The 23,127-nt window shown below is 37.8% G+C and overlaps 1 protein-coding gene across 1 annotated transcript; it reads right to left on the bottom strand.

Moving 5' to 3' along the window:
- Window positions 1-2,291: 2,291 nt before the first annotated feature.
- On the bottom strand, window positions 2,292-21,333 carry LOC140157400 (solute carrier family 35 member F2-like). Its single transcript, XM_072180582.1, has 6 exons — window positions 21,179-21,333; window positions 12,344-12,650; window positions 8,303-8,462; window positions 7,334-7,493; window positions 5,305-5,512; window positions 2,292-4,159 (listed from the first exon to the last, which is right to left on the bottom strand). The coding sequence occupies exons 1-6, from the start codon at window positions 21,307-21,309 to the stop codon at window positions 3,914-3,916; spliced, it is 1,212 nt and encodes a 403-aa protein (XP_072036683.1). The 5' UTR covers window positions 21,310-21,333; the 3' UTR covers window positions 2,292-3,913.
- Window positions 21,334-23,127: the final 1,794 nt, after the last annotated feature.

Genomic DNA, 23,127 nt, shown 5'->3' with positions numbered 1-23,127 from the left:
ATCAGTATTGTTTGTTTTTCTTTATTTAACTTATGGTTGTTCGTATGGTTGTATGTGTGGGTCAGTGGCATAGCGTCATAGAGGCATAGGGAGCACATGCTCCCCCCATTGATTTGAAAATTTAGAAAATCCCTAAGGAAAATTGCTGAATAACACCTTGTACCCCCAATCAAGCCTGGTACCCGCCCAAACATGGTCAGTGCTCCCTCCCCAATATAGGCATGAGACGGAGGTTCAATGAAAAAGGAGGGAAAGCACAAAAAAGGAGGAAAAGCACACAAAAAGGAGGAAAAGCACCAAAAAGTAGGAAAAGCACCAAAAAGGAAGAAATGAATCTCCTATACTTTTGTACAGGGAAGAAAAAATGTCATAAGTATGAATTCCTTTAATCGAGGAAGAATCTCATCCCTGCCAATATGACTCGTGCTACGCCACTGGTGTGGGTTATGTTTGCAAAACAACGGCAAATGAGAACATTTGGTGTAGGGATAGTCTGCACTTTAGTAGAGAGAGTAAAAACTTAACCACATCTACAGTACAGGTCAGGGGCGTAGCCAGCTTTCTTGGTCAGGGGGGGCAAAATGAAATTTTGGGGGCACAGACGAAAAAAATTGCAGTTGCATCATACAATACATAGAGACTGTATGTCTTCGAGCTTCTTGAAAAGGGCCTTATTGGGATGATGTGTACGCGTAGCGCGAAAAAAATGGTATTTTACACTATTTTCACCCATTATCCGGCTAAAAAAGGGCTTTGTTACAATGTGCGCGCGTATCGCGTAAAAATTGTGTATTTTACACTATTTTGGCCATGAATTTTGCTAGAAAAGGGGCTCCTTGCCCTTTTTCTTTTCCTTTGCCAGAGGGGCACTTTTTCTTTCATTTTTTTGTCAGGGGGGCACTCTGCCCCCCGCTGGCTACGCTACTGGTACAGGTGACAAACACAAACCTGTGTCCACAGTTGGGTAGTAAAAACTCAATATTGTGTGAGTTGGGTTAGGGTTAATGTTAGGGTTGGGGTTACAAACATCCTCGGTTGCCGGTGCTGGTGTATACATGTATGTGTGGGCCTGCATGCATGCTTGCATTTGTGCTTGTCAACATCTATCTACATGTATGTCGTGCAAGTGTGTGTGGGGGTGGGTATGTATGCGTCTGTTTCCACCTGCAACAATGGAATTTTGCTATAGTCTGTATACCTTCCTCGAGTCAGTAAAGTGAAATAAAATTTTGAGATTTTCTCAAAAACTGTTGATTTTTGCAAGAATCTGTCATGCTAGTTGGATTCCTTGCATAATTTTCTTTCTAAAAATTAGTACTTTTATATACTTCTCATCATTACATTTAGAGATACAATAAAAAACAATGTCTAAATTACTGACTCGAGAAAGGTATACAGACTATAGACTGAATCCTTTATAATCTACCAACTATTTATTGGATGATACTTGTTAGTGATGACTGAAATACATATACAACTTTAAAAAAGTGCCAAAATATATGCGTGTGACTTCCCATGGTGTCCATGTCCTATTGTGTCCTTGCCTTGTGACAGGACCATTGGCATCTGATCTGCAGGTTTTCAAAAGTTTTTCGCTCGCTGTAATTGGTAACCCCATAATTCCCCCCGACTATGTTACATCCCGCCCTTTGCGTACACTGAGTGTTCTACATAATGGGCTATTCCAGTTGAAATCCACACTACCCCTGTGGAAGATTTGGAAATATGTTCCACAGGGCGAGTACAGGACTTGCCGTTTGAGGCGAGCGATCGCTCTTGCTCGCCACCGCTCACCCAAACTCAATTTCTAGCGAGCGATTTTACACTCGCCATAGACACTAAATATCGCTTGCTGCAAATCACCATTTTACATTCAAGTTTCAGCACTTCAATTTATTCATTCGGTATATTTTAATAAATTAGCCGTAATTACTGAAAACAAAAGAGGTTATACAACACCCGTAAGTATTTCATATCGGTATGAATGATCTTTCATTCTTAGAGAGAGTGATTCGACCACTACATATACTTGAGAGTGATTCGACTACTGGCCTAGCATCATGCTAGGGAGCGATTGACCACTCGCCTTTAAAATCTAGATGGCAAGGCCTGGAGTATGTTTTTCAAATGTAATTGGTCAGGGTTAATCATTTTGAATCTCATACTCCCCCTGTATTATGGTTTTACCTTGATCTTGCACAACTGGAGTGAGTATTTAAAATGGAAGATACCTACTTGTCTATTCTATTCAAACTCTTACTTGTTCCAAGAGTTACTTGTTACTTGATTTTAAATGGAATAGCCCAATGTGATCAAAAACAAACACAGTCAAAAGGTAAATTTAGACACAACTTCGCAGAATCATTCCTCCAGATTCTGATGGCAAGTCCAACACAAAAATTTACCCAGACATTTCTCAGTTGCCATCCCACTGACCACTGAAGCCAGGGCTTTTGCATGAATTTAAGCTCATAGAACCTAGACACCCAAAACTGTGGATGTACACAATTATAAAATCTATTCTAAGGGTGCTTCATGCATAATATTGAGGTACAATGTCAGGTCCACGGTACTGCGATTAATTAACAGATTTGTGTATAAAAGTCCACAATTTCAATTTGAAATGTCAGTCCTCAGTTGCCTGTGTAAAATCTAAGGGTCCACAGTTGCATTTTGTATTTGTGCATGTTTATTTCTATGCATAGAACTCATACACTTGACCTAAAAAGGCAACAAATTTATAAAACCTAATATATAAAATATCAGCATCTTTATACTGCAGGAAGAAAATAAATAATGAAAGAATGAGCCACTTTTGTGGCCACCTTCCAGGATTACGAGTAAATATAATTTGTTGGCATTTCTTAGCATTTACTTGTGACCATCCATCACAAATAAGACCTGCTCCAACAAAACTAAACCCAGACAGAGTCCCCAAGGCTCTATTTGTGATACAGTCCAAATATCAATAGAAAACAAACACATTTTGAAGCTAAAGATGTATTTTCGGGTCATCAAGTAATCATGATATGTGATATACCGTAAAACCTCGTCTACAAGCATATAGAGTGTTTTTGATAAAAGCTAAATTAATATGACACAGCCGTCAATATGCCAATACAATAGATCAATCAGTCTTACAATAATACTTGTTTGTATATGCTTGTATCTATAATTTATTTGCTCAAACTCCATAATGTTATAATTTTGTGGATGAAAGAAGCCTGGATTAATTTAGCTTCAATCAAAACCACTTTTACGGTATATCATAATATCATTTTAAAGCAGACAAATTTGGACATACCTACAAATAATAATTCCCCAACCTTATCCGGGTTTCATGGGAGCATGTCTCAAATGGGCTGTAATGTCAGCATAGCTTGTTTTGAGATATGGTTCATTGAACCACTCAGAAAAAAGGACATTACAGCCCATATTGTGGTGAATGGTCACATTTTTTTTGTGGAAATTGCAATTTCACTGTTCTGCAGAGAAAATGATATGGTACTTCAGGACTCTGATGACGATGTTACTCATTTTGCTTGCGAAGACATCCACTGATGCACATTTGCTCAGCATTTGGTTTGGTTTCAAACATATAACATGATCAATAGTGGGCCCAGTTTCAAAACCACCTACACATATTCAAAATTCACCAACGTGGTCAATTATGAAAATTGTCTATGTTTTGATTTTGAACACCAATGTTTTCTGTGCAGTTCCACATACAGTACAGCACAGAAAACAGTCACAAAATGAGCTGGCAATTAACAGTGATATTGCATGAGTCAAGCTGAGTAAAATGAAGTACAGGAATACAAACCATATTTGCCGGTTCATCATCCAACTCAAAATATTTATATATTAGCACTTGATCAGTTGTAGGATATAAAATAAATCAAGCTTTTTAGCCTCAGTTTGTTCCGTTCAAGTGCCTGTTGAAATCTTTGTGCATTTGTTCTCTTTCTTCCTCCGTTAATTCTCTTTCGTCCGTTGGCAGCGGACTTATTTCATCAACTCCAGCATCCGACGGATGTTCACTTTCGTTTCTAAAAAAGTTGTATCTGCTTTCTCGGGGCGCTTCTTTGGTTGCTCTTAGACCATATATAAGTACACCAATTATAATGATAGCAAACGAGAAGAAGTAGATGCCGCTGAACTGTGATGGGAAAAAGTGATTAGAGAGGTGTTAATAATTGAAGAGGTCTATTACTCATTTTAACACAATAGCACTTATATTTTAATTTTCTGCTCTGAATTGGTTTCGAACACATTTTCTCTCAAAAAAAGGGTTGACGATCCCAAATAGGTTTCCCGAAGATATGGGTAATGAACACAACAATTACATTAAGGTTCCTATTACTAATATCCTATTGTGCAGCTATGACCAAGTTTGGTTGCAATTGAATTTGAACTAATCATATAAGACTATTGTAAATGACCTTTGACCTTGTGTTACTTTGAACACCACCATTACATGAAAGTTCCAATAGTGCAACTAGGCCCCCTGCTAGGACCCAAGTTTGATATCAAATTGGATCGACTGAGCCCATATTTATTGGTACAGAGCTATGAGTTTTAAAAATATTGGGTGAGACATAGTCAAGCACTCAAAATTGTGAGTGTAGGTCAAGAGTTTGCTCAGCATTTTAATATCTTATGATAATTAATAATAAAAGAGATTAGAAAATTAATGTTATGTGTTTTCCAAAAGTTAGAATGTATAACCTGAAATTAGTCTTTGGGCTTCATTGTCACAGCATACAAAAAACATGCTAAAACCTCACATTTTTGGCCCTTATTTTCAAAAATTTACCAAAAATTAAAATTTGCCTTTCATTTCCAGTGAAAATGAACTAAAATTAGGATTTACTAATATTTCATTTGGCAAAGCAGAGTAATATATTTTTAATCCAAAAAACTTAGTGCTGTATTTTTTTGGAATCAGGAGTAAAGTCCACTGTTAAACTGCAGTCTCATGTCCCTGATTGGTGGTGTTTACTACCTCTTGATCTGTATGTCCCGGGACAAGCAGAACAAGAGGTAGCCTAAAACCCACTCATTGGGGATATTTGTGTGTCAATTGGGGACATTTGTGTGCAACTGGAGACATTTATGTGCATAAATACACAGAGCTTGCCTACAATAGTATACAATGGCCCACACCCCCTGACAACCAGGAATGTCCTCAATTGTCAGATGTCCCCGTTTGGTGGGTTTTAGACCAGAAAATGTCCCCATTCGCTGGTGATTTAAAATCCCACACACAAACACCAACTACAGTAGAATATGATATAAACTTACAACAAAGTTGAACAAGAACAATCCAAATAGCAGCGAGTAGAAGTCAGCAGTGAGAATGGACAGGTTCACCACAGCAGCGCTGCTCCATTGGATGACCACAGGAAATAAGGAATACAGACAAAACAAACAAAGGGCAAAGGCAACCAGCAAACCAATAGTTCTCCCATCCCATGTGATGCTGGTCAGTTCATCACGCTCAAAAATTACTCTGTGCATGGGAATAAAAACAATTTATCAGCTAAAATGTCTGCAAGACATTCATTAAAATAATGGAGCAGTGCTCCAGGAGCACATGAAATTTTCAAATCCCCTGGCAATTAAGTTTTAAAACTAGAGCGATAACCGCACCATAGCTGAACCATGTGGCTTCGGCAGTATATTGTGGTAGGCCTATACCACTGTCACCCGGAGTCTGTAATGGACATAATCTCGAAATGCGTGCCCTTTACAAGGGCACGAGGTAAGTTAGGCGGATGATGACTGTGACGATCTGATCAAGCAGCAATACTGTGCTGGATAGTATTAATTTTAATAAGACTGTTTCATTAATTGCCGTTTTAATATACGGTACCTTGATCGTGGAAAGCTGGCATTTTGAAAACTTGACTTTTGACCTCTGTATGACCCCCTTAAATGAATTTTAAAATATTTAAAACATGTTAAGAATGTCATAAGGATCATTGCATTTAAATTTCAGCTTAATTGAAGCATTTTGAAAACTTGACCTTTGACCCCTTTATTGCCCCTTAATGACCTTAAATGAATTTTAAAATATTTTCAAAATGTTTAGAATGTCATAAGGATCATTGCATTTAAATTTAAGCTCAATCGGAGCATTTTTGGTTAAAATGACCTTTTTTTGACCCCTGTGACCCCTGGATGACCTCTGACGTTTGGAAATATTTTTATTATATTCTTTATGTTTTCCTCTTTCATATGACACCACTCATGGGGTCATGCCTTCGTGGCATTTAGATGTCCATTTCAGACCAAATGGTTAGTCAGTTAGTAAGCTAGTAAGCTAGTAAGTAAGCTAGTAACATTCACTCATATAGGCTGAGACCATTTCATGGTTCAGCAAAAATTAAGGAAACAAAATTTGAAAAAATTTAAATTAAAAAAGCAAAAAACCAATGAAAAAAAAAGAAGAAAAAATTGAAAAAAAAAAACATCAGATAAAAAAAGATATATGCTGGAGAAAACATTCACACATTACACAAACGAAGTGTAGTGAAAAACTACTGGGGAAAACATTACACATTTTGTTAAATCCCTGCAGGTTGAAAGGGGATATGAAGAAATATGATTTTTTTTTGTGGGTGTTGGAGAAACCCACTTAAAAAAGTTTTATTTCAAGGCATTAAAAATATAAAATAAAAATACAAAAACACATTTTGCATTTGACTTTTTAGACCTGCTACAGGAAACAAATATGTTTTTTTTGGCCTAACATGAATTCTCTTGTTATGAGAATTAGGCCTAGTTCAGTAAACCAAAATGTGATTGCTAAGACCGCAACCTGGTGCACACAAATGAAATAATTGAGCGATCAAAACTCACAAAATGGGCTATTCCAGTTGAAATCCATACACCCTATGGAAGACATGACATTACTCGAGAGATTAGATTCAATCTAGTCAACCAGATTTTCCAACATACCTTGGAGCAACCAACGATGCGACCAGTACCACTGACCTTCAGCTGGGCTGTGATGTTAAACACCTTGAGTCCTGATGACATCACAACCCAGCTGAAGGTCAGTGGTACTAGCCGCAACATTGGTTGCCTCAAGATATGTTAGAAAATCTGGTTGAATAGACTGAATCTAATCTCTTGTTTACGATTCCTAGATGATTGAGAGTATTCACAACATGGCATTAATCTTCCACACAAGAAGTGTGAATTTCAATCTCAATTTTTGGAGTTCACACCCCCTGTATGGGAGACTAAGGTCATGTCTTCCATAGGGGGTGTATGGATTTCAACTGGACTAGCCCAATGAACTAAACAAACAGACAAATCAACTTACAATTGAATACCACTTATAAATGTTCCAAACAATCCCAGCATTCCCAGGAATTCCACCCTGGAGTAATGCCTCACCGCATACTCCTCAGCGACGTTGGACACACCGTAGAAGCTTGCACCCACAAGGCACAGAATATCACCGAGTACTTTATTTTTGGCATCTGTAAGAGGGTAAAAAATTACTCAGGTTTAATATTATGATATTAGCTTGTCAAGGTGACGGACTGCCTTACTCAGCTGATGCTTCACTTGTTATGATCCTTGATTGGTTACAGGTATTTTAATTTTTACTCTCCTTGGTCGTGTCATTGAGATAGGCAGGTCTAATATTTTGAGTAGTGGATGCTGGCACTTTTTAGATTTTTAGAGAGCAGTCTATTATATTTTAAAGTGCATCTAAAAATAATTTTACTTAGCAAAAATTAAATTACTGTCATAAGAACTACCCTTATTATAAATGAACAAAACTGGTTGACAATTCAGTTGCAGGTTTGCCTACAATGTGCTACATACATGCGCCTTGACCAGAGTGTTCTGAGGCAATACGCCCACTGATAATGTCATCCAGGAACCAAATTTACAGCTTAAAAGCTAAACCACACCCATGCATGCATTCTCAGCAACTCATTTTCTCTTTGAATGAATGTGACTTGACAGAGGTTATCTATGTAGTGTCGCCATTAAATCTCTGTGTGCTGGCCACAGGCTTGAACATAATGTCCCAAGTTTTGAGATATTTTGCAAAATTTCAAGCGCTATCTTTAAATGCTGATTCCAAATATGACCATGAAAATTTACAATTCTGAAATTTTTTAATTGAAATTTGTCGTCTGCAATAGGCAGCCATGTAGTCGGCAGCTGTGGTGACAGGTGCCAGCAATCCCCACACTTTGCTCAGGTGTACATGTACGTACATGCAGGGTGCACTTATACAAGGATTCTTAGCTCTAAGAGCCCACTTTTACTTTACCTTCACTGTGTGATCTACCAGCATCAAAGTCAGCCCATATCATTAGTGGTACACCTACAAGACATATGACTACGCCTATCAAGTGATTAAGTCGATAGCGTACTCGTAGTAATAAGAACGACAGCAGCAGTACCACAGGGATTGTGATGCTATCAAGAAGCTGTAAAAGAAGAAATTATGATTAGAAACATTATAATTATTAACAAGTTAATTAGCTAGCTCCAAATTACAAGATCAGACAAGGAAGAGTCCCGCTGGCTGTCCCGTTGTTCCCAAAAGTTGACATTTCCACCAGGTTTCAAGAAACTCTTAAGAATATCTACCTGTTTTACCTCAGAAAAATTGTGCCTTTAAAAATCTTTGGTTAATTTTGACTGCAGATGACCCCTGAACCCTGAAATGGCCTTCAATGTTTTGTTTGAACATATTTATACCAAATATCATCACATCAGGATAAATTGGTACCAAAAATCTCCTGTGAAACCTCAGACAAAATGACCTTTAATTCTGTGATAGGTCTCGATATTAAGATGGTATTGTAGGCATTTTGCTCAAAGCATTTCCTAATTTCTAGAAAATGCCTCCAATACCACCTTTAACTTAAAGTCATAATGTACGATCTTATAATATGAATTTGGTTAATTTTTTTAAACCTGATTTTTTGGCATATTTGTAATGTTTACACATGTCACAACTTGCACCTAAATGGAATCAGCCAAATTTCTTGTGTTTGTACATGTAGGTAAACAGATCAAAGTTCGACATAAAGTCATAATTCAAAGAATTATGACTTTATGTCCTCCCATAGAACTGCGTGTTAAACGGTCAAAATAACAAGCAGTGTTTCTTTCACTTTACCTCGTTATTTCAGCTCAAAATTAACAGAAACCATTCCCGATAATTATTACTAGTATTATTTCAGCATTTTGAGTATACATGTATAATGACAAATTAAAAATTTGAAGGAAATCGTACATTAAGCCTTTAACTTACTCAAAGTTCTATCTTTATAGGATATGTGTGCAAGAAAATATCAAGAAAAAAGAAACACCTTGCCAAAATGGCAACCACATACACACACACATACATATATATATATCCATACAGAATTTGGGACTGGTTAGTAGTACAGCTCAACTGATCATACTTTTCCTACATTCGACCTTTCATGATTTTTGAGTTGACACAGTCATGAAAATAACTATAGATACTTGACAGACCATTAGTAGCCCAGTTCTGAACCTTTACATTGATCATTCATAACAATAGGTATTTGATGGATCAGTGAAGATAAGAAGGGATTATAATATATCAGTAACCTTGATATTATAGTATCTCGAGGAAAAAGTGCAATGGACATGTTTTCATTTTATGTTTCAAATATCCCGCGCATGAAAATTGAGTATTTAACCCAAAATGGAAAATGGAACAATTTATTGGAAATCTGTTTAACAGATTTTTTGACATCTTTTTCTGCACTGTATTATACCTAAATTAAGAATTTTTTATAAATATTCAAAGAAAATATAGGTCATCCAAAAAATTGTGATTTTTACACATTTTGGGGCAAAAAGGAAAAAATCTGTTTAACAGCTTCATTCATCAAGTCATAACAAACGGCCTACATGCTTAATTTCTAATAAAATATTGAAATTGTGAAAAATATAGGTATTTATTGATTTTCATGTTTTTTCTTGCAAATATGCTAATGGTCATGTTTTTTATACTGGGACCCTAAAAAGGTGGTGCTGTCACATTTTGCTAGATCATTTTGTCTTCTTATTCCTATATTTTTGCTAAAATTCATCATGAACAAATGGTTTTGGTCTTATTTTGAAGATAAATTATTAATCTAATGAATTAATAACAAATACAATTAAATAAATGTATTAATTAATTACTACAGCTTAATTAAGTTAATTAGTCAGGGGTGGTGCCGGAAGTGGAGGAGGAAGCGGAGGAGCTCTATGTAAATCCAATGGGAAGTTGGTGTGCATTAATAAAATTCATGCACTTTGGTGCCTAGTAGAAGTAAAAATGCAGTTTCATAGTTTTATCTTATTTTTTTAACTTTCAAACTATAATTGCTTAATAGTTAATCTTTTAAAATAAACTTTAGTAATTAAGGATTTAACGAGCTTTTAATTAATGCAGTGGAATATGTGTGTCATGCAATTCAATAGAATTCAGGATATAGGATAGGTTTTCATAAATAGATGGACTTTTAAATTGTTTTATCTTTGAAATATCTATAAATATGTCTTCTCAAAGGAGATTATTACAGTCAAAGGATTAATCTGATGACATATTATTGATCTCTGGTTATTGTTAAATAGTTTGTTGACGTAGGCTTTAGAATTATGCATGTATATGCCTATGTACCATTGTTACAAATGACTAAATATTGATTTTTGGAACACCCTTTATGGGAATTAAATATTTAAATGTGATATTATACCAATTCTTTAAACTATTTTGAATATATTTTCCAAATTCAAAGTGCATTTGATTACAAATGCTACAATTAATGACCCTTTTACATTAAATTAAGCAATTTAAATACAACTTTTTTAATACCTTGTATAACACAATGGGCTTAACAAATATGGTGCAAACTATATATTTAATGAAAGGGCTAATTGCATACATTCCAAATATCAAGTTCATTTTCCAATTTAATATACTATGTAGAAATATTGGAGTGGTAAAGAAATGTTATTTTTTGGTACTTTTCATTGGAATCACCCTGTATATTTTTTGGCACACCCTGTATATCCATTCAAACTTTACAGATTTGTAATCCTGACAATATATGCTTTCTAAAATGTATAACTTTACATAGTTTAGGTGAAAACTTTTGAAATATAATCAGAAATACAAAAAGGAGTTGATTTTTGACAAATTGCAAGATGTGACACAATTGGGTCCCACCTCAAAAAACATGACCTAATAATATGCAAATTATGAAATTGCAAAATAAAGTTTCTACATAGCATACATCTTTCAAGTGTGATGTTCAAAATGACAGACATCAAAAAGAGATTCGATGAAATGTAAAATGTAGTAACAATTTTGGCATGGACTGTCTGGTCAGGAAAAGTACCGTAAGTTGAGCTGTAGCACCTTCCTGAATTCTTCAGGCGACACAATGATGATGAGATGACGACGATGACAATGATGAGATGACAATACCAATGATGATATCAATAACGCTGATGATGAAAGATGATGATAATCCTGTCTATAGAGTGTATGCAATAAACCAACCAGAACGGTATAACAATTGAAATGGAAGCCATGCTGGAGGATAACTTAAAGGCCGCTATAAATATCTGGAAAACATATTATTAGTTGGGAGCTGTACAAAGTTTGGTGGTATAGAGGTGAACATTGACTTGATTTTATTTTAAGCCTACTTAATTGGGTTGTCCTTGAAAGTTTGCCTGGTCAACTGGATCCCCCTTTAAAGGGGCATTTCGTGATCCACAGCCTCATCCCCCACTTTTCTCAAAAAAAGTTGAGATTTTTATATCACTGGAAACCTCTGGCTACATAATGTTTATGTACAAAATATTTCTTGCAGATTAATTCGTTTTGCAAAGATATCGTGAAATTTGAATTTCGTTCTGGTGCACCAGAACGAAATTACAACGCATTGTCTATGGAGCAGTGTAATACACATAATCATGCATAACTAAAAACGCAAATTCGGAATCACCTGAAATTTTGGGAATAGGCTTTTTTCGTGGATATGTACTGAAAAATGTCATAAAAAGAGGATGCTAGGATCACGAAATACTCCTTTAAGATGACAGAGGGACAGGGCTCTAGATCGATTCCACAACCATTCATACCCATCACACATTTGATTGTATTATCATGCGAATTTTCCTGTGGTACCTTATGGAGGACAGAATTTTATTTAAATGAGGATGACTCTGTTATGAGTGACGTCATATTGCATACCCTTTATAACACGATACCTTGCATCTGTAGTTGTGTCCCAAAGATAGGCAACAACCTAATTTACTTTACACATACCTGAACGCTAACAAGAGTTGTATAGTGGTATGCCTTGACTACCATATAGTTTGCTTCCACATCAATTAAGGCCACAATGAGGTACTTCCACCAGCGATTCATGAAGACATGATAGAAGTTTTTCTCCTGACTTCTACATACCAGCCAGCCACAGTACACAATGGCTAGTAGGAGGTAGTTGAGGAAGCTCTGAGTGGTGGGAGCGTTGACACCTTCCCCGGTTGGGTTTAACAGCTGGCTGGTGACCGCCGTGCCGCATATCAGCAATGACAGAACCTGACCACCGATGAGTATCTTTAAAAATTTCCTATAGGGGAAAATAAAATAACATGTAAGTTAGCAGCAGGTGGTGGTCGCCGTGCATTCTCTAAATTCAGTAAATTTTCATCGCCAACCGTGTAATTGAATGGGATTATTTTGAAATTTTAAAACGCTTGCAATATCACAAACAAATAGGCCTGTGTTAATAAATAATATAAATTATAATGAACCCCAGAAAACTAACCGAGTATATGGAAAATACCATACGGCCGGGCGGTTTCACAAGTTGCTGGCTCGATCATGCCATTCGCTGCCTGGTTAGCAGCATGGCCATGGATATTGATATATTGGACTCTGTCATTCTTGACATTTGCTTAAAAAGTTACCTTTTACCGAGTCTTGGTTAGCAGCGACGTAGCTTGCGACACCATCACGGCATCTTCATTCAGCGTAGTGTTTACAATCCTCGATCTGCTGACACTTGACCACCCATCGGGTGGTCATGTGACCGGAGGATTGAAAACACTACGCTGAATGAAGACGCCGTGATGGTGTCACAAGCTATGTTGCTGCTAACCAAGACTCTAGTCTGAAAAAGGTAACTTCTTTTAAAAAGCAAACATGTAAACTCTCCAAAAAAAGTTTGGAAACTTTTATATCAGAAATATTTGAAATCTATCCATATTGTTATAAATCTTGTCTTGTCTTGTAGAAATTCTTCCCGTAGACCTCCTCGTGGAAGTGTAACACAGGGCTGACGAGAGTGTGGGACATTAATGTTTACTTCTGGTCGTCGTCGTTGAGATCTGGTCCACTTCTGAAATAGCTTGTTTAAAGGGTTCAGTTGTTTTGATGTCTACAGTCGATTGGGGTAATTTGTTCCAAGATGAAATTGTAAGGGGGAAAAATGATGTAGCGAACTGGCTTGTTGTGATGAAATTAGAGTTGCTCTGGTATTGTTGGTTGTGCGTCCGTCTTGGTCTGTCAACTTTCTTGGTGGTGTATCTATTCAATTCAAGCTCAAATCCACCATGAATTATTTTGTGAAAATCACATTAAACGTTGCTTTTCATGTCTCTGCTCCAAAGTGTTCCAATTTAAGGTTTGAAGCATATTGTTCACACTTGATTTTCTTCCATAGTCTCCTAAGACAAAGCGTGCAGCGCGTCTTTGCACCATTTCGAGGAGTTTTGTGTTATATATATCAATACAAACATTGTTCTTTCCTGTCAAAATGTTAGCCCGAAACATCATGGCCCTGTTCCTTCCTAACTAGGGCCATGAATGCCATACATACATGTACGTAAAAACGGGGCACTGTCAAATCACGTCTCGGTGATGACGTCACACTGACGGCATCTATTTAGGAAGAATTCAAAACACGGCGACTATAACAGTCACAAGTCTGGTCTTTTACATCCTCAAATGTGCTCAAAATTTACGAACATATGTTTTGTTAAAGTCTCATCTTCACGTGAGGAATGGTAGGAAGTGGTATTTATGAGAAAAAGTGGTATTTTATGTGTACCCTGGACCAGATATGCTCAGGAGTCTCAGACCTTCGTACGGAGAAGGACAGTGGAAATCATATTAGTGACGGAGGCGTGAGTACCTCGGGCTACAAATTTGTGACCATAACTTATTCCATGGTTAAATAATTGTCTTTGAAAGACAGCGAGGTCTCAAACAAAATGTGCCAAATCTGCCACCCATTGTCTGCGCCATTCATGCATTTGCATCAGTAAACATCCGACATCCATTTTTTAATCCATCAGTAAACATCCGACATCCATTTTTAAATTAGTCAATGCAACATATATATCCATTGCACCTAGTGCCGTACTATTACGCTGACTTTCGTATTCGGCGAGGACAATTTCGACCTCCTCGTTTGTTTACAAACAGAGAGGTAGACAAAAGGGGCCTGTCAAAACTGTTCCGCTTGTCCAAATACTCGAGTATCAAAAGGATGGTCCACAATAGAGTGATTCACGCAACATGAATAGCAGATTAAACAAGAGCACCAATGGCGCTGTGGCTCTACGCTTTTTTGTGGGAAAGCAATTGTTCTTGGAGTCGAATGCGCAACAAGTTGGTAGTTTTATGGAAAGGTTGGGTAGGTCGATCAATTTTTTAAACCTTCAGTTTGAAAAAAATCCCCACAAATATTCAATACGGTCCTTGAAACTCGATGCGGGTCAATCTCCTCCGCCGCATTATTATTTTTGCCGCATTAGAGTTGCAAAATCTGAAAATTTCATTATTGTGGAAATTACTACTGAACCAGCAAGAATAATTTGTTCTGCAAAATTTTAAAATCCCTTTTTTAGTATTTGAAGCTTTCAACAACTATAGGAAGCCTTGACAACTATTAGAATTCATCTAAATTGACCTCAGACGACCCGAAATGACCTCCCAAAAATTTGGCTCTAAATGGTGACCTCAGATGACCTTTCAAGATGACCCCCTGGGTGACCCTGGATAACTCCAGAATGCCTTTCCAACAAAAATTTGGCTCCAAATGTTGACTGTTCCGACCTTGTTTCATGCCCATACAACAGTTTGAATTTATTTGACCTCAGATGACCCTGGGTGACCCCGGATGAGCCCAAAATGCCTTTCCAAAAATTTGGCTCCAAATGTTGACTGTACCCACCAAGTTTCATGCACATATGACAGTTTTAGTAATTTGACCTCAGATGACCCCTGCATGACCCCAAAATGACCTTCCAAAAATTTGGTTCTAAATGTTGACTGTACCCACCAAGTTTCATGCCCATACGACAGTTTTTACTAATTTGCCTTCAGATGACCCCTGGATGACCTCAGGTGACCGTGACCCACTAACCAATACAAACTTGTTCTGTGCGACCCCACAAAATTAGGCTCCAAATGTTGGCCGTACCCACCAATGCCCATACAACATTTTTAGCAATTTTACCTCAGATGACCCCTGGGTGACACGGTTGACCCTGAAATGACCTTCCAAAAATTTGACTCAGATGTTGACTGTACCCACCAAGTTTCATGCCCATATGACAGTTTTTGCTAATTTGACCTCAGATGACCCTGGATGACCTCAGGTGACCTTGACCCACTAACCAATACAAACCTGGTCTGCCTGGGGTCAAGATGCACCCTCCAAGTTCGAGGAACATGCAACCCCAAAAAATTTGGTTCCAAATGTTGACTGTATCCAGTTTCATGTCCATACAACAGTTTTTTAGTAATCTGACCTCAGATGACCCCTGCGTGACCCCAAAATGACCTTCCCAAAATTTGATTCCAAATGTTGACTGTACCCACCAAGTTTCATGTCCATACGACAGTTTTAAGTAATTTGACCTCAGATGACCCCAAAATGACCTTCCCAAAATTTGACTCCAAATGTTGACTGTACCCACCAAGTTTCATGCCCATACGACAGTTTTTAGCAATTTGACCTCAGATGACCTCTAGGTGACCCTGGGTGACCTCAAAATGACCTTCCCAAAATTTGACTCCAAAGGTTGACTGTACCCACCAAGTTTCATGCCCATACGACAATTTTTAGTACCTTCCCAAAATGTGACTTTAAATGTTGACTGTACCCACCAAGTTTCATGCTCATACGAGTTTTTAGTAATTTGACCTCAGATGACCCCTGGGTGACCCCGGATGACCTTCCTAAAATTTGACTCCAAATCTTGACTGTACCCACCAAGTTTCATGCCCCTACAACAGTTTTTGCAAATTTGACCTCAGATGACCCCTGGATGACCTCAGGTGACCTTGACCCACTAACCAATACAAACTTATGCTGGGGTCAAGATGCACCTAGTACAGGGATTTTGGGTGGATCACCGCATCAGAAGGCATTTTACACATAAAATACACGTAACCACACACAATGCAATTGAATAACAGGCGGTACTGTACAGTGCCGCTGGTTACCAGTTGTTCTCATTTATGTAATCAGCAATTGGAGCCTACAAAATGTGGTACATTTATAGTGTACGGTACTAATATGTGATATCGGGAATTGACACAAATTTTACGGTAACAAAATCAGTCATACCCAGAAAGGATAAAATTCGAATTGAGAAAATAATGTATGTGTGACTCGTTGTACTAAAGATGCATCCACCCACCAAGTTTGAGGAACATGCTTCCCCTACTATGCTAGTCTGAGGTGCTCTGATGATAACACTCCGATCGCCATGCAATCTACGTTTAGCTTTAGTAGGCCAGTGGGACAACGGAATCACTACGTGAACGAGCTACTACTACACTAGTCTGAGAAAAGAGGCAGACACAGACAAACAGATTCTAGTGAATAAAATAGTATGATGATCAGTTGTAGCAACTACAAATTTCGAGCGTTTGTCAGGGGGTCAAACCCCCACCATTTATTACTACACTAGTCTGAGAAAAGAGGCAGACACAGACAAACAGATTCTAGTGAATAAAATAGTATGATGATCAGTTGTAGCAACTACAAATTTGAGCGTTTGTCAGGGGTCAAACCCCACCATTTATATTCCCCCGCACTTTTTAGACAGACACCCTTTTGATCAAAATTGAACCCCATACTTATGCAGTGTTTGTGAGTGACCAAAGCTTTATACAGCATTACTTTATCAAATTCGGAAGACTGAACATCGGCGCTACCGCCGTGTCATACAGATCACTTTCTGCGCCATCAATCCATTTCAGAATCCGAATTGATGCAGAATTTATCCTCATCTATGAAACACTCATGATTTTCTTATTCATCTGAAACATTTGCGACATAATATTGGCAAAAGTGCATCACTGCAATCATCTTTCGAAAAGATCGACTTTAGATTGTTTACAGCATTACTTTATCAAATTAGGAAGACTGAACATCGGCGCTACCGCCATTTCATACCGTCACTTCCGGGTCTATTTTATCACTATCTGCGCCATCAATCCATTTCAGAATCCGAATTGATGCAGAATTTATCCCCATCTATCAAACACTCATGATTTTCTTATTCATCTGAAACATTTGCGACATAATATTGGCAAAACTGCATCACTGCAATCATCTTTCGAAAAAGATCCGACTTTAGATTTTTATCATAAACACATGGGCATTTGGCAAAGGGCTGAGATCCTGATCTCTACTCTCTACACAGCCGCTGTGGTTCAGATCGCTCCACTTCTAGTGTGAGCGAGCATCTAGTGTGATTGCGAGCGGGCCAAAGCGGCTGGTGTAGAGACTGAAAATTATATTCATTCATAAAACACACGACACGTCGATTCTACTACGGGTGACGTAAAAAAAAAAAAAAACATCAGCAAATTAATTTTTGACATTTTCTTTCCAGATTTATAAAGAAAATATGAATGTTTTTCAACAGATCATCAAATTACTTTATTATATTTTTTTTTTATTACACACACACTTTATATATTTCTCCCACGCTTTTTAGAAACCCACCCTTTATTCCATAAAATTTATTTCCCACCTTTTACAGATTTTCAGAATTCCCAACCCACACTGTAGAAAGCGTGCCAGACAAACAATGATAATGAATAGCCATGTAACCTTCGCTGCCGAGCGTTGTTTTCAGGGTTGTCAAACCCGCGATTTGGTAACCCAATTAGGCGACTTTTGAAGATTTTCCCGGGACAATTTCCTGCCCTATAGAATACAAAGGGCAAAGAAAAAAAAATTAGGCGACTTTTCGATTATTTGACCTGCGATTCGGGCTGAATGTTTTTGGCAACCCTGGTTATTTAGCGTTAATTTAACTAAATTACTACGCCGCTGGTCTCTAAATATTTTGAAGTGTTGTCCCATGGTAACAAAACTCCGAGAACTCAATAAACAATCTGGACAAAGGAATCATCCAATCACGTTTCTATCCATGTGAGATCACCGCAAAAATTCATGATAAAAGGTCACTTTCCCAAAGAAAAATAGTGCAATCCGGCAATTCCCGCCATGATCTCACAACTTAAATTACTCAGACCAAAATAATCTCTAAGCGCATACAGGGAACCAAGCAAAGCGATAGAAATGACTTGGTTCGCATGACGACTGTTGACTTGTCTCACTTCAAAATAAGTACTTGCCCCACCCCAAATTCACGTCTAAAGGAGTGCAATCGATTGCTAAATAACTAAGCAAACCTCGGAACGTAAATTTAAAGCCAAATATCATAAACAAAAGAAACCTTAGCATAAAAAGCAAGAACACAAGTGGCCAAAATATGTAGCAAAAATTTATTCCTCACTGAGTGCAATGAGTAAGGCTCACCTAGCTACGCTAAGAGCCAAAAACTGTGAAGTAGGACCATGTGCTTCCTTTGTCCAATTTGCCATCAAGATTTCGAATGAAAACAGTTCAGACTAGACTCGCTTGCCAGTCCTATATACGTCGTACCTATGTATATTAAGGACTGGCTTACGCCATTTTGGATGTCAATGGGAAATACACACTTAACGATTTGCGCCGGTTAGAAACTTGAAAAAAAATCTTTAAAATTTCATCAATGTATATAAAAGTGGTACCAACCTTATTGTGCTTGCTAATTTTAAGACTCGGTTGAAACAAAATTAAGGATCGAATGCATTTTAGTGTCCAGAAAGGCAAAATTATCGTCAAAGTTCTGCAGAAATCGACACCCTTGCGAAGGGTTCAGAATTAGAATCGGGAACGAAAATATCGATCTTTGCGATCAATATAACACAAAATTACAAAAGACATTATTACCAAACAATATAGAATAGAAAATTTGACATCATTTTCTCAAAATATTGAAGAAATTTGCTCACTAGACATCGAAAAAGTACGCAATCCAATTCCCATTCAAACGCGTGCGAAACTGAAAGTGCGTAATCCCCACTAGTTCAGACCTATATCCAGGCTGGACACATCACACTTCCGTGTGATGTGTCCAGTTCGTCGCCGAACTTGCATATAAGATGGAGAGCTTAGCATAACGGCCTGCCTATTTACGCTTCCTGAAAACACTCTTGCACATAACATACAAAACCACAAATTCACTAACTTCAACTTGCACTACCGACACCATGAAAAATATTTTAATTATTACCGATCCTTCAGAATACTTGCAAATATTGGCAGTTTCATAAAATCCTGCTGCTGAAAATCGTAAATTCCACAATCTTCTGTCAGATCCAGGTCAGTAATCACAGGTGGGCGAATCTACCAGCGTGACAAGACCAGAGATAATAAAAAGGATGAGAGGCCACGCCGTACAAATAGCTAGCCTGATTGGCAAGCGTGCGTCGCTAGCCAGATCTTCTACGATCGTGTATGATGAGTAGAGACCATAGAGCCCTATATAGGGCTCTGTGGAAGAAGCAGTTCCTAATTTTGAAGCCATGGATAATATATTCATTTATCGAGAACCATATTTTTGTACCAATCACAGAACAGAATTTCACTTACTCACAGCTGTCAATCATTCTTGTGAAACGTAAGCTCCGCCTAGTATCAAGGTCTTCTTCTGCGCATTGGTTGTGCGCATTAACTAGCCTCCAGCACAAATCCTGTGCACACGATCAGGTTGGATGGGCGGTTTACGCCTGGTTTACACAACAGGAACTGCGATGCATCCTAAACTGGATCGTTTCCGTGTATTCGCATTGCATGGTGGGTAATCGCCTGCCAATTTGCGTAGCTCCACGTTCACAACAGTTTAAAATCAACACAGGTAAATCCATATAAAAATTAACATGGACACAAAATTGACATAGCTTATGTAATTCAAATAATAAAATGTAATATTATCATGATAGATGCACGTTTTATTAAAACTTGAAAAGATTATTAAGTCCAATAATTTGTTTGTGTTAGTTTGCACGAGTCACAAAATGGCGACCCATCACGCATTTTCTGCATGTGCCGACATTAGTAACTCATAGTGACTGTCCTCAAACTAGCGCCAGTGTGTCTCAGGCCTGATAACGACCCCAGGTAATTTTATGCAGAAAGTTTTCTTGCGAACAGCTGCAGGTGACAATTAAACAATGAACACGGCTTGTTTATGTACATGCGTGGGGAGGCTTGTACGTCAGCTGGCGTGTTTTGGACATGTTCGGCGTAAAAAGGGTCGTTTTCTTCATGAAAAATACCAGCGATGACCAGTTTTTTGTGGGCTATTTGATTTACAGGTATGTCGGTTCGTCATAGGGTAGAAATGATAGCTGTACAATTTGTATAACATACAGTTTAACATAGGCCTAAACATTAATGGGCACAAATCGACCTTCCGTATTATGCACAAGTATGTGGAAGTGGCAGGCATAGTTCAGACCCAGAACACGATCATGTCAGAAATTAATATTTTGTTCTGGGTCTGATTATTTGGACTACATTGCACCGTAACAACCGGAAACTAATATGAAAATGCAAGCATCGTGTACTTTCTCTAAATTAAACATTTGACATTCATGATGATGAGCTAACATTTTGTGCTATTTCTATGGCTGCCATTCAGGCAATGGTCAATGGCGCTGATGAACAGTGCAGTGAGTGATGAGGTGAGGTAAGCTTAAATTCTGAAAATCGCATTTGGCTTCCCGTTCTATACTTACAACGTAAATAATGATAACACCCATTTCTTTATCTTATCTCCTGTTCTTAATCCATCATCGCTTGATATATTTTCTGACAGCGAGTTATACGGTCTATCGAGACCATTTTCAATGCCACTCACAGATGCCATATTTGCATGGATGTTTACAAAAGTCGGAAGTATTCGTACGTCCACGTGCAAAACAGAACAAGAAGAGTCTTTTAAAAAGACACTCATGCCAGACATTATGTACAAAGCTAAGAGGCTGTGCAATGAGCCCTGGGGAGGGTAAAATTGGGGGGGGCAAGACAATTTTGGCAAGCCGAAAGGGGAGCAAGCAATTTTGGCAAGCCGAGAGGGGGGGAACAAGCGATTTTTGGCACACATTCATTTATGGGGCGCCTTTTTAATAACTAAAAAGGCCTTCGGAAAACAGTAGGCCTACGGAAACGCTTAAATATGCAAATTTTCCTGCTCGCTGTGCTCGCAACATACATAGAGGCCATTTGCAAATTGGGATCCCAAAAATTTGGCATGTTCAGAGGGGGGGGGCAAATATTTTGGCGGGCCGAGGGGGGGCAAGCGATTTTGGCGGGCCGAGGGGGGGGCAAGCGATTTTGGGCGAGCCATTTGAAATTTTACCCCCCTGGGGTCTCATAATTATTGCACAGCCCCTAAGTAGGAGCACATTGATTCCCGGGATTGATTCGGACTAGCTTCTGCCTCTTTTTATCCATCTTCCCTTTCTTTAAAATCACTTTCACCAAGATTTTGCTTATTAAACATAAACATGATACACCCAGTCAAAAAACAAAAACAAAAATACTGTGATTATATTAGGGAGCGATTGTTTTGGGGGGGGGGGTTCAAGTTGCGTTTTTCATATTTTTTCAATCAATTTTTTTTTCAGATTCCCCATTTATTTGCTGTTATTTCTTTCACATTCCCCCTTACAACTGACAAAATATTTCAGGTTCACTCTGACAGTTGTGAACAAACCATCTTCACAAAATATGTTTGACATGTATTTTTAGTTTGATAGTGAAGGGCAATATAGGTCACTCAATAGGCTGATTGCAGAATTTCATGAGTGAAATTGACCATAACTTTAATATCACACAAGATTTTTGTATTCAGTTTCATAAAATCTGGTTGACAATGACAAAGCTTACAAAATTGCAACCAAAATCACATTGTGACATCATATCAGAGTTACAATGTGATTTTGCTTGCAATTTTGTAACCTATATTATAGGTTTCAATAAATACATGATTTGTAGGCCTACTTCAGAAATAAAATGCTAAATTTTAAACTGTTGATGAATGCAAAAACTGCAACAGAAAATTTTAATGCAAAGCTCTGAATTCTTTTTCCATGGAAACTGGGGCCAAAAAATATCAAAGTTATTATGTCACTTTGTGCAATGAGTGAGTTCTTTTAGATATTCCGGATTTATAGATAATAGGCCTATCAGTATCTTTAAGCACTGCCTTTCTTTTGACCCAAGGCTGAAAGTAAAATTGTTAACAATTGGGAGTGGCCTTCTGCCCTTCTTTTCCTTGTTCTTTGTTTTCAATCTGTTTCTCACTTCTCTTTCCATACAGGCCAGCATGCTTAACTAGGCTTTTTAGCCTGGCTTGAGCATTTTGTTTGAGGCTGGTCCCATGATAATCCCATTATGACCCAAGCGTGTCTCCACACGGAGCGACCGTTTAAACAAACAAACAAACAAACAAACAAACAAACATAGTCCCAATGTCAAATAGGCCTACCATGAAATTAAGAATTCCAACATTTTCATTTTATTGGAATGTCATCTTTAAAGGCCTGCCCTATAACTCAAAAACATGCCTGGCGACAAACAAACAAACAAACAAACCATGCATAGGCCTACTTTGAGATAATGCTAAAACACACACACCATAAAACATAAATTGAACATTTTAGATTAAAGAATTAAAAGAATT

The sequence above is a fragment of the Amphiura filiformis genome, chromosome 7 (assembly GCF_039555335.1).
Source record: "Amphiura filiformis chromosome 7, Afil_fr2py, whole genome shotgun sequence".
NCBI lineage: Eukaryota > Metazoa > Echinodermata > Ophiuroidea > Amphilepidida > Amphiuridae > Amphiura > Amphiura filiformis.
The sequence above is the reverse complement of the archived record's forward strand: the minus strand, read 5'-3'. Positions and strand labels throughout refer to the sequence as shown.